Source organism: Eublepharis macularius, chromosome 4 (genome assembly GCF_028583425.1).
Source record: "Eublepharis macularius isolate TG4126 chromosome 4, MPM_Emac_v1.0, whole genome shotgun sequence".
Lineage (NCBI taxonomy): Eukaryota > Metazoa > Chordata > Lepidosauria > Squamata > Eublepharidae > Eublepharis > Eublepharis macularius.
The window spans coordinates 89,939,117-89,951,887 of record NC_072793.1 but is presented as its reverse complement, the minus strand read 5'-3'; the positions used below and the strand labels follow the sequence as shown (position 1 = coordinate 89,951,887).

Here is a 12,771-nt window from a genome sequence, read left to right as displayed (position 1 = left end):
TCCAAATATACCGCTAGCAAAATCTTACTATCATCACACAATATGTGGGACCAAGTTTTCCATGACATATATTGCTAGGATTTTTTGTTTTGTTTTGCCCATCATTCCTTTAATGTTTTGCCTCAGCAAGAACACCCAAATTCACCTCAGAGCTTGGTTTTTTGACAAAATTCAGTGGCAACTCCTTTTCAGCAACAAGATATAGATATTACAAGGTTAGGTAAAACTAGGGATTGTACAGTTCACAGATTAATATTCTCTGTAACCATTATATTAATTTGTTCCATATACTAATGATGACCATGTTAAGTTGTTGTTGTTGTTAAATATTTATTTTCAGACAATAGGCCATGATCAGATATGTTTGTTAGAGAGTCACATGTTATGGGAAACATCAGTGAGTGTTCATAGGATCAGAAAGTGTTAAAATACAAGCTTGATCATTATAGATTACTAATTTGAACTGAACAATTCTGATTCATAAATGCTGTTAATGCTTTGAGTATGAACAGTATTATTTCCAACATTTGGAAGAGGTCAGAAATATTCTTATCTGACAGTTATTCCAATGCTTCACTGTCTGGTTCTGTTTTCCTAGACAACAAGAGGTGGAAGAGGAAGCAAGGGGAGAAATTGACTCAGCAGTCAGCAGAGATGTGACTAGTAGGAAAGAAAGCCACCCACAGCTGTTAGTCTATCTTTACTCCAAACAGGATCATTCCTAAAGGCATTTCTGTGCAGTGTTTTTATTTTCTACCAGTCAGCACACTGTCATACTGCATTGGGAGGACTTTCTAATCCTATATAAGACAGGTCTAGTTTGCAGGAGATATTTCTGGTGATGTGCTGTCACCCAAAGCTTTGCTTGCATGTGCTATAAGGCAGTGTGTATGTAAATGCTATGAAGTTTGGCCTAAGGTTATTTCCTTCTCTGTTGAGAGAAACACAGGAGTGTCAGAAGAAACAGCCAAAAGCATTGCTTCCATGTGCTTAGGGTTGCAGAGAAAAAACAAAACAAAGGTAAAGGCCCTTTGTGATGATTTCCACGCAGACAAAGGGATTAGAGGCAGGGGCTTAAGCAACCACATGCATAGGATGCAAAAGAGATCTGATAATCTTCCTATATGAAAACAATGAACATGTTATTTAAAAGTACACTTCTGGAGGGGACACCCAATATGCACAAAATGGACTGGAATTACAGAGAAGTAAGGCATGGTAGGGATAGAGTTTATCACCCTTCATGTTTGTACCCCAAGTATGTAAAACAAACAAACAAAAATTAAGATCCTCCCTAAAAAACTACGACTAGGGTGGCGGAACAGTAATGTGTTGATTGTTTCGTTGTATAGTGCATTTGCCCTTTTGCTTGATTTTCTGTGTTAGGAGGAAAGGATAGTAAAGTGAACAAGAGAACTTGCCTTTCCAAGAACCATGTGATCCTAAGGCATTGTTTAGGAATCCTAGGTTCCCCCAGGGGGAGGGGCAGGGAATCCCCCACTCCCACCTTCTGCCCCCCTCCACTCACCTGGCCAGTGTAGGGGGGGAAGCAGAGGAACGGGCAGCAACACCTGTGATAGTATAATTTTTCCATTGTAGTGGAGAGGAAGGAGATCTTTGTGAAGTCCCCCCTCCTGCTACAGACTGCCAATTTGTTCAGGACTTGTTTAGGGCCTGCGGGAGAACAATTCCGGGGGGAGGGGGATAGAAGGCTGCAGTCAGGGTTGGAGGCTTTCCTCCAGCTGTGAACATTTGCTTAGGATCCAAGGGTTGTACTTGGTTTCTAGTTACTGACAGCTTAACGTCTGTTTTTAAACTTCAGTAGACTGCTTTCATAGTGCTGGGAGAGGCAACCCAGTTGTTGCTGCACCTGTAGTCTTTTGGTGCCCAGGTCTTCTGAGGTTTAAACTATAATTCTATGTCAACGCACTGAAGTCAATGAGTTTAGGAGTAACCCTTAATAGAATTGTACTGGCAGTCCTGGAGACTGAAGAGGATGGGGCTTGGTGGCATCTGGTGAGGAGGACAGAAGATGGCACCTGCCAGATTTGAAACCCAGCAACTTTACTTTTCCTTTTGTTGAAAAAAGAGAATTTAGTTAATGCATCCCTTCCCTCTCCCCTAATCTTATACTCGGCAAGAAGGATAGAGGAAATAACTAGAAGTATTTAACATTTAGAGATCTATAGATTGTGTGTACCTTTGTAGAAAATAGCCTTTCTCTGTAGCATATATAGAATATTCTTGTGTTTAACTTATGTGACAGTGTATGTGGCTGTACCATTAGGAAATGTGTGACTGAGAAGCAATTTTAATTTTTATTCACGCTATGATTTAATCAGAGCATTTGATTCCTTGGAGGGAATGGGGAGATATTTTTAAACACTGCTTTTATTAGCTGTAAGCCCAGCACTGTGAGTGGAACTTTTTTTAAAAGTAAGAAGCTTTCTGGAGTTTTTTATGCATGGTTTTATGAGTGTAGCTTGAGTCCAAATTAAACATATCAGTTACTTCTATGCATGTGTGCAGCAATTGCATGACTATAGTATTATAGGATTCCTTTTGTTAGCTCAGATTAAATGCAAATACACTGTGAGGTGCATATCTTGGAACTTTCAGATGAAAAGTTTAGGAAAGTTTCTTTGTTTTTTTTTAAATCTTAAGTGGTCAGCAGGACCAAATTTCCCATACCATCTAAGTTGGTTTCTAGGACCGCAATTTTTCAGGCTTCAAAATCTTTGTGGGAGAAATAGATTCTATGCAAAAACAAACCAATCTATTTAACACTTTTAATGATCAATATATTCTATTTTTAGTCTGGCTAAATCTGAGAATACCTAAATCTGGAGATTGGAGCTGTGAACAGGCAAGATAGGTCATTCTGTACATCTGAAAAACATCTCAGATTTGCAGAAAAGTCTGAAATCTAATAAATAAATAATTGGGGGGAGTCAAAACACTCCAAAATGATAAAAGAGTGCCTGCACTTTTGGGAAATGAACCCCCTCAGTAGCAGTAAGAGAAAAGAGAAGAACAAGAGGAAAGTTGTGCCAGCATTTCAGGTTTGGTTTCCTTCAGTAAAATTCAGGGGAGAGGAGAAGCAGGGCCATTTCTAGGGCTATTTTGGCCTTTGAGAGAGGACTCTTCAGGGCCAGGCCTGCCGCAACCACCAGGCATTGCTACCGCCTGAATTGCATAACTAACATGTGCCTGGTTGCTTGCTACTGTTCAATAGCAGCCACCCCCAAAAAGCCATAGTGGTGTAGTGATTTCCGACTAGGATCTTGAATCTCCATTCTGCTGTGGAAACATGTTGGGGCAGTTATACATGCTCAGCCTAATTTACCACACGGATGGGATCAGACTCATCATTAAGAGCACAAGTATGCTTCCTGTGGGTTGATAGCCTCCCCTCCCCTGGGCTAGGCTAGAACTGTGCTAGGCTAGAACTGTGACAGGAAGGCTGAATCTAGCCTGTTTGAACTTCAGACAAGGCATGGGAAGTGGCACCCAGCCTGCCTGAGGGAAGAGAGGAGGAGGCAGCACCCAACTCATGCACAAGGGAAGGAGGTGGCTCCTGTACCCCATGAAACCAGAGAAGTGGCTCCCAGCCCACCTGAGGTGTGAGAAGTGGCTCTCTGAATCCCTAAGCTCTGTGCGAGGTGAAGAAATTGGTACCCATCCAGTTGGTTAGAGAGACTGCTTCTTCCTGTTTCCATCCCTCTTTTGAGGGGTGGGGCAGGATGGGCTGGGGGAGGGGCTGTCATGATCCCCTCAAACTAGCCCAATGACTGTGATGTAGAGACCTAGGGAATCAGATGGACCAGAGGGATCAGGGAGGGCCAGATGCTACATAGGCACCCACTGAACATGCTCCAGCAGCACCTAGCGAATTCTTCAGGAAAAACCTTGCCACTGGCCTCAAATCTAACCACTAGACATCTACCAGGCAAGATTTGAACCCAGGCATCTAGAACTTCCACAAGAACAACAGCAGCAGAAGGCCTGAGCTGAGATATCACAAAGGAGGCAAAGTGCCAGATTGGCACCATGCAATCCCAACTTGGATCCAGAACGTACATCACCAGCAGGGAGAGGCACTCAGGGGAGAAACACATGTGCCTGAACTACCCATAGTCTGACCTCTCTATGCTTCACCACCAAATCTCCAGTAGTTTCCCAACACAGAACTGGCAACCCTAATTGTTAGAGATGGCTGTGATGATGTTCCTCATTTTGAGCACTAGAAGTTTAATTTTATGTGCCATTTAAATTAAAATTGTTACTTTTTGAATATTTTCAGCAAAACATTTGGTAAAATTTGCATTTTAATGAAGAAATCAATTGGTATTTTGCAGTTAAACAGTTTCATTTCAGTGTTTTAATATAAAAATGGGTTTTTAAAAATTTATTTTTATACTGAAGATGATTTTGTAGGAAACAGGTAATTTTCATTACCATTTGATCAATTTCTGTTTCACTGTAAGGAATTCAATATTTTTATTCAACATGTTAAGGCATTTCCTTGATTGCTTCTTTTAATTTGCTTTTAAAAATATTTATTTGAAAAATTACACATTCTAAAAAGGGAACATCTTGTTATTTCAGTGTGTTATTTTTTTCCTGCCAAAATATTTATTAAAGCTCTTCATAAAACTTAGGTTATTTGACTTATTTTATTGAAACATATAAAAAGCATCCACGTTACCCATTATTTCACACATTTCAATAAGCAACTTTTTATAATTAAGAACTCTATAGCAGTAGAGAAAGACCTTGGGAAGGAAGATATCATGGTATAGCCCAATCTCGTCAGACCTTAGAAGCTAAGCAGAGTTGGTACTTAGATGAGGGGCCACCAAGGAGGAATCTGTAGAGGAAGGTAATGGCATACTACATCTGGTTCTCATTTGCATTGAAAACTCCTTGCTGAGGTTGCTGTAAGTCACTTGTGACTTGACATGTACAAAAAGGCCTTGATCTGATTAATCATTAGTTAGGCCAACTTTTCTTTAAGCATGTTGTTTAACTCCTTCACTTGTCCATGTGAACATTTAGGTGACCTTCCCCTACTTCACAATTACTTCATTGGGAATGCATTATACATTCTCTCACCCTTCCCCTCCCTCCTTCTCCCTTCCTCCTTCTTCCTCTCTCTCAAGCAGGAAACTTGCAAGGGGCACCTCATTTCCCCACCCTCCACTATTTTCTCTTTCCCTTCCTTCTTTCGAACAGCCTCTACATTTTCACTGACCTTCACCAGCCAACCTTCCTTTATCTGCCCTTCCCTTCCCCAGCAGTGCCAGCTGCTGAGCTAGGCCTACTTTTCCATACTGACTGCTAGGTCAGGCCCAGTTGCATGTTTGTTTATTCATACGCTTATTTATTTACATTATTTATAGTCTGCCTTTCTCACTGAGACTCAAAACTGATTACATAGTGTGAGTCAGTACTAGGGTTGCCAGGCCCTCTTAACCTCCCAAAGGGGAAACTGGCTCCCTGCACTTACCTCTTGGGGTGGGGGGTGCACGCATGCGAAGCGTGCCCATGCACTCCCGCAAGCGCGATGACGTCACTTCCGGGAAGTGCCGTCATCACGCTGCCTCCTGGGAGCATGCCCACACTGTGCCGGGGCTTGGATTGGGGCCCAAAATGGGCCAATTTTGGCCCAAACTGGGCTCATTTTGGGCCCATTTTGGTGCCAATCAGGCCCATTTGGGCCCAGATCAGGGCCACTGCAGAGCGCGGGAGCACTCCTGCACTCCACAGCGGCCTAAAACGGGTCTGATCCACGCCCAAATGGGCCCAAATGAGCACAATTTGGGCTGAAGCTGGCCTGTTTGTGGCCGCTGCGGCACGCAGGAACGCTCCCACACTCCCCAGTGGCCCCGATCCAGGCCAAAATGGGCCCAATCCAGGTGGCTGCTGCGCACAGGAGTGCACAGCACCACAGGGAAGTGCGCACAGAAGGTGTGCGCCCCCCCCACTGGCCAGATAAGTGGGGGCGGGGGATCCCCCACCCCACCGGGGGTCTGGCATCCCTAGTCAGTACAATCAGTTTCAAAGACATTTCAGTAAACAATGTAATCGGGCATATAAATGCAAATTTGTCAGGATTTAAAACCAGCAGAAACCCAATAGAGTTGAATAAATGTTGAAACAAAGCAAAAACAATTCTAAGCCTGACATATTAAACAACATATGTTTAACATATGATCCTACTAGGGTCATATGTAAGTATGACCTAGGGATGCCAGACCCCCGGCGCTTCACAGCACTTCAAGATGGACCCGTTTCGGGCGAAATCGGGCTCGTTTTGAGCCCGTTTTGCTCATTATCGGGCACTGTGGAGCGCAGGAGTGCTCCTGCGCTCCACAGTGCCTCAAAATGGGCCTGCTTCGTGGCAAAACGGGCCCATTTTCAGGTGCTGCGAAGCGCAGGAGTGCTCATAATGGGCCCATTTTACTTTGGATCGGGCCCGTTTTGAGGCGCTGTGGAGCATGGGCGTGCTCCCAGGGGCTGCGCAATGACGTTTGTGGGGGATCGTGCGCACCCCCCCCTCTCCCCCGAGCTAAGTGCCAGGCCCCTATCCTCCCGCTCTGAGGTTAAGGGGGCCTGGCAACCCTAGTATGACCCTGGTAGGGTCATACTAGTATGACCCTGGTAGGGTCATACTTACAGCAACAGACAGTACATTGTCCTGTCTGTATCCCTTTACAGATGCATCTATTTGAGGCCACTTTCTTACAGTACAACTCTCTTATGTGTGTAAAAATCCCTGTTGAATAATTCAGTTTTGCACAGTTTGTAGAAAGCAAGGAAAATGGGAGCTTTCCTGACCTCTTCAGGTAGGTCATTTTCTAAGGAGGAGAGGCACCACAGAGAATGCACATATATGAGCTGCTGTTGATTTTGCCCATCGTGGCACCTGCAGAAGGTCCTTTTCAGATAAGTGAAGCTGCTGTGGTGGAACATAGGGAGAGAGACAATCCCATAGATTTGATGAACCAAGGTTTTGAAGAGCTTTGTATGTGATAGCCAATACCTGCAAGAATTTTTGGGGGGTGGGTCACTTTCCCCTGTATCCCCTCTCCACCTTATTTCCTCTCTTCCTCCTCCTAACAGTCCCCACATATCCTGTTTCCTTTCTCTGCCTCCTTCTGTCCATCCCATCCACCAACCAGCCTACTCTTTATGTTCCCCCCATCTTCAGCCATACATTAATTATTTACTTAATGTATTACCTGCCTCAAAGGTTCAAAGAGCCCAGCTCCTTCCCCTTCCCCCTGCCTTTTACTGACAGAAACCAAAGCTTGAAGGTTGGCGGTACAATTGTGGTTGCCTGGCAATGTTCACAGAAGGCATTCATTTCTTAAAGCTACAGGTGGTGCTTCTGTTATTGGGGAGGGGGGTTTAACCCTCCAATTTTTTCAAAAAGATTTCAGATTTTTCTGCAAACCTGGGGCATTTTTCAGATTTGTAGAAAGAAATGATTTGTTTGTTCATGTCTCCAGAATTTGAGTATAATCAAAAAGAGTCCAGTAGCACCTTTAAGACTAAGAACTGTGATTCTCGAAAGCTTATGCTACAATAAAATTGGTTAGTCTTAAAGGTGCTACTGGACTCTTTTTGATTTTGCCACTACAGACTAACACGGCTAACTCCTCTGAATTTGAGTATGTGACTATATATATATAAGCTGTGAATGCTTATCTGAGTAAAAGTTAGATTTGGGGACTATTTTAAGGATTACACAGATCTGTTACAATCAGATTGAGGGCTATTAAGATTAGCAGCATACTCTTGCAGCCATTCAATTTAACAAATTGTGTCCAGGGTATCTAGCTATATGTGCTGTCAAAATGTTATCTTGAATGAGTAATAAACTGAATAAACTAATCAGATCTGAGCTCAGTGGAGGTAGTTTTCTATAATAAAAGAAAAACACAGCTACATATAAGAAATGATTTGAAGAAAGCAGTTATTTCATTTTATGATATAATATTAAATATTATTAGAATATTTTATTAAAATATTAAAAACAGATAACCAATCCTTCTGCAAACTTGGATTTTGCAACAAAACGTTACTACATGGCATTGGTCAATGCTGTATATATTATATATATTTTCATGTCCACAAAACACCAAAGATAAGACCAAAATGATAAAAAGTAGAGTTAGATTAAATGGCTGTCTGACATTTTAAAAGTCTAGACATAGACAGTCCAACTAAGAGAGATTGACTTCCATTATGCTAGACATCGGAGAAAGTCCAAGATCATGTTTTGCAAAGACATGAATTCAGTGTTACAAAAATAATGACAGAAATGTACTCTGTTCTCCAGTCAGTCTTCAGCCAACAATACTATTTTCTTTCTAGAGGCTGCCAAATATGATTATCTTCTCAAGAGAGAGAGAGAATGGAAACAAAATAAAAATTTAATGGGCAAATGTTCCCCCTGAAAGATCTGATTTGGGATCACTCACGCAAAACAGAGAGAGAGTAAGAGTTCTAGAATCTTCATGTTAGTAGAGGGGAAAAGAAAATCAAAGCTTTCCCTCTCCACCCCCTCCCTTCGCAAGTCTTCTGTCATTAAAATCTGGTTCTAACAGCTGAATACTTCTTTTTCATGTGTGTTGGAAAGCAGCTACACCATGTATCAAAGCCATCAGTCCAAGTGAAGGATGGACTACAGGAGGTGCCACTGTCATCATCATAGGAGACAATTTCTTTGATGGGTTACAGGTCATATTCGGCACCATGCTGGTCTGGAGTGAGGTAGGTGTTGTCTGCACGTTAATGTCTAATGACTTTGTGTCTCGTTTATAGCTAGACTTTATGTCTCTCGGCCTTTTTCTATCATGGTAACAATGAATATACTTTCTCTATTTCCCACAAACAAAAAGTTTGAGATAACTCATCTGTTGTCACAGTTCCTGTTTACACTATGGGATTCATTGAGACCTTGGTATTTCAAAAATAATAATAATTTCAATGGAAGTTTCTGTAAATAACCTTATCATTTAAAACAATGCAAATAAAAGCAATTTCTTTGCTTATTTATTATAGACTTCTTTTCCTTCTTTCCATCAATTTATGTCCCATGTACAAACAAATGTAAATTCATGGAGATATCTACTCATGGCTTATCTACTTATCATCAGGGCTTTTTTTCAGTGGGAACGCGGTGGAACGGAGTTCCAGCACCTCTTAAAAATGGTCACGTGGTCGGTGGCCCCGCCCCCTGATCTCCAGACAGAGGGGAGTTTAGATTGCCCTCTGCGCTGCTCGGCTGGGCAGCGCAGAGCAGCGCAGAGGGCAATCTAAACTCCCCTCTGTCTGGAGATCAGAGGGCGGGGCCACCGGCCATGTGGCCATTTTCACCTAGGGCAATTTAAACTTTAAAAAACTCCCCCCTTGTTCCAGCTGACCCAAAGTGACGTCATTGTGCTGTCTTGAGTTCCACCACTGAGTTCCACCACCTCTTTTCCCAGAAAAAAAGCCCTGCTTATCATCATACCCTGACCTGGATACCATAGCCCAGGTGAGCCAGATCTCAGAAGCTAAGCAGGGTCAGCCTTGGTTAGTAATTGGATGGGAGACCTCAAACGAAGACCAGGGCTGCAGAGGCAGGCAATGGCAAACCACCTCTGTTAGTCTCTTGCCATGAAAACCCTACCAGGGATCGCTGTAAGCCAACTATGACTTGATGGCATTCTCCACCACCACACTTATAGGTGATATGGATATTTACTCCAGAACAATTTTATAATATAGCTACCTCATAAAAACTGGTTTGAATAAAGTAATCCAAGAGGCATGTGATACAGGACTCACACAACTTTCCCTCCTTAACAATTACCTAGATCACTCATTGTTAGGGTGTCTCCTATGTAAGAAGAAATGAATAAGACAGGGATAAGGATTTTCTCTGATTTGTAAGAACTTGTATGAATGGAAATTGTGGCATGCAAGTACATTCAGATGCTACAATACTTATGCATTTGAATTGTTCATGAAGAGTATCAAATGTCACATGTATTGAAAGGATAGCAAAGCTGTGGCAAATATAAGATTGGTTAAAATTGGGAAATGTGCAGCAAATGGAAGATGAAATTTAAAAGGGAATAGCAGGTCTGACTTTGTGAAGATGCTAGACGTCAGTGGTAGAGCCTGAGTTTTGTATGCAGAGGGTTCTAGATTCAATCGGCATCTCCAACTTCCCCCATACCTACCCTATCAAAAATTCCATTTAACACAAGCATTTTTTAAAATCCTTATCATTGTTCTTACCTGTAGGAACACCTATAGGAATGAACTATGAAACATCTTCTATATTTATCTTGAGATCTGATTAAGAAATAAGGCTTGACTGTGCCTTTTGTTGTAAGGCCTTCTTGTGCTGCATATATCAACAGGGTTCCCAATAGTACCATTCTATATTACAGAGTGCAAAATATGTGTGTGCACATGTGTGCATGCTTCTAATGTTGGCTTGACTGTGCCTTTCGTTGTAAGGCCTTCTTGTGCTGCATATATCTGTCAGAACTGTGGCTAGATAATGTCTATACTCCAGACTACCTTCTGCAATCAGACAAGAGTCCGTTGTTTCCAAAAAGTTTACTGAAGAAAGTATTCATTATAGTCCACTGGCCTAGATACAAAATCCAGGCTGGTACACGTGTATTGTTACGAATGACAGGCAAAGCGTGAGGTACAAAGTATCAGATCCCAGGAGACCCAACCTCCCCCCATAGTTCTCAAAACAATCCCTTTGAAGCTGAGAAAGCGAAAGTTTCCCAAGGCTGGAAAAGCGATAGCCAAAACAATCCTCTTCTGTGAGATAGCTGCTGGGAACATCTTGGCACCTGTGAACAAAGCACTTAGAATACTGCAAGAATTAATATGGAGTCTCTTTGGTTACATACATACACTGTAACCCTGACAATATCAACCGGATTCCCAATAGTACCATTCTATATTACAGAGTGCAGAATATGTGTGTGCACATGTGTGCGTGCTTCTAATGTTGGAAGTCTATCTTATGGTTCCTTTACTCTAATGCAAACCTGAGTCTTTTATATATTTCTCTTTGATGGTATAACGTTTCTATATAGGTATATATCTTTAGTAAAATAATTTAAATCTGGGCTAACTTCTATCCAGTTTCATTGCTGTCCAAAATAAATCACTCTAATATGGTTAAAAAAATATTCGAAGGATTAAAAAAAACCATTTTATTGCACTTCTCTTTTTGAAGATAAAAGTGTGTTCAACATACATGAACATATCGAGCTATCTTATATCAAGTCAGATCATAGATCTATATAGCTTAGTTGACTAATGTGGCTGGCAGCAGCTCCCCGAGGTCTCAAGGCAGGGTCCTTTTTCACACCTGCTCCCTGAGGTCCTTTAACAAAAAATAGGAACTGAATCTGGAATTTTCTGCATGTAAAATACGCTCTCCGAGTGAAATGCTACTTCTCGTCCTCCATATGTGCAAGAATGTGTTTTACCTGAACATTGCTATATAAGGGGATACCACTGGAAATGTTCATTTCTGAAATAGTCATCCTATTGTAATACTTACATTGTAAGCACTTTGCAGTGCAAACACAGCAATTTTAATTTATTTAATTTATTTAGTTTATTCATGCTTTGTAATTGCAGTATTTATAGGCATTAAATGGAGCCGATTATCGAGCCATTTTTTAAAACTCTGCACTGGTATGTGCACTGTTGAATAAAATAGAATTTTTTGCTACCACAGTTCTGTAAGGTTTGAGGTACATGTTAAATATGTAGATTTAAAGTGATTCCAGGACACACATTTATTATTTAAACATACATTTCAGTTATAGGCTCTGTAACATAATAGCTGTTCTCATTCAGGGAAGTACATCAAACCATAATTTGTCATATTAAGTTTGTGCAGAAATTCAGATACTTGTGGCCAGAGCTTTCAATTAATTTCCGGCTACCACAATGAAAATAATTTCAAAAAATATTTGACAGCATTTATGCTCAAAAAGTAAAGGTCATGCTTCATTCATTTAGATTGTGTAGTTCAAATGCAAATAACAATTATATATAATATGTACCAGTTAAGCTGCTTATAATTTCTGCAAAGAATTTGATTTCCAAGAATTTGGAAGTAGCTTGGATTGCAACACAGATATTATTCTGACTATCAGTTGACAGTGAGTGAGAGAGAAGAGAAGGTGTTATGAGCTTCGGCCTAGTGAGGCCTAGAGGCTCTGGGGAAGCCTGCACTCAAGTTACTGCAAGGCCTACATTTCCCAGGTTCCCTTTGGCCCCTGTGATTGGGTAAGAGGGGATTCTGAGGGGAAAATTGCACCAATAGGAAAGGAGGGAGATGGTTCCTGAGAGAAGAGATAAAAGGCCTCATCACAGGGAGAGGGTGTTCACTTCTAGGGAGCACAGCTGAGGAGAGGCTGCTGCAGACGGAGTGTTCCCTCATCCAGAAGGGGTGAGACAGTTGGAAGCCAGTAACCAGAGGACAGTTAAGAGCAGTCTAGTTAGACACGTTAGGGTATTTTATTTTTGTTTGTTCACCAACCTTTACTATTTTCTTTAATCTACCAAGTTTAAGAACCGTTATTAATAAACCTTTTAAATAAAGTTCTTTATTATTCTGCCTGGGTCCTCATGCCTTATTTGGTCATGAACTAAATCAAACCTACTGGGAAAGAATCAACAAAAGGTGTTAGTGGGGTGCTCTGGGCCCTTCTTTCGGAAACCTGTACC

The 12,771-nt window shown here is 41.6% G+C and overlaps 1 protein-coding gene across 3 annotated transcripts in view; it reads left to right on the top strand.

Moving 5' to 3' along the window:
- The window catches only part of EBF1 (EBF transcription factor 1), a 501,457-nt gene that overhangs the window by 383,810 nt on the left and 104,876 nt on the right, over nucleotides 1–12,771 (top strand). For 2 of the 3 annotated variants that reach the window (XM_054977386.1, XM_054977384.1), the window contains exon 9: nucleotides 8,648–8,781. In XM_054977386.1, coding sequence (XP_054833361.1) covers nucleotides 8,648–8,781 — 134 coding nt within the window. The remainder of the gene's footprint in view (nucleotides 1–8,647; nucleotides 8,782–12,771) is intronic. The other variant, XM_054977385.1, reaches the window with a different exon arrangement.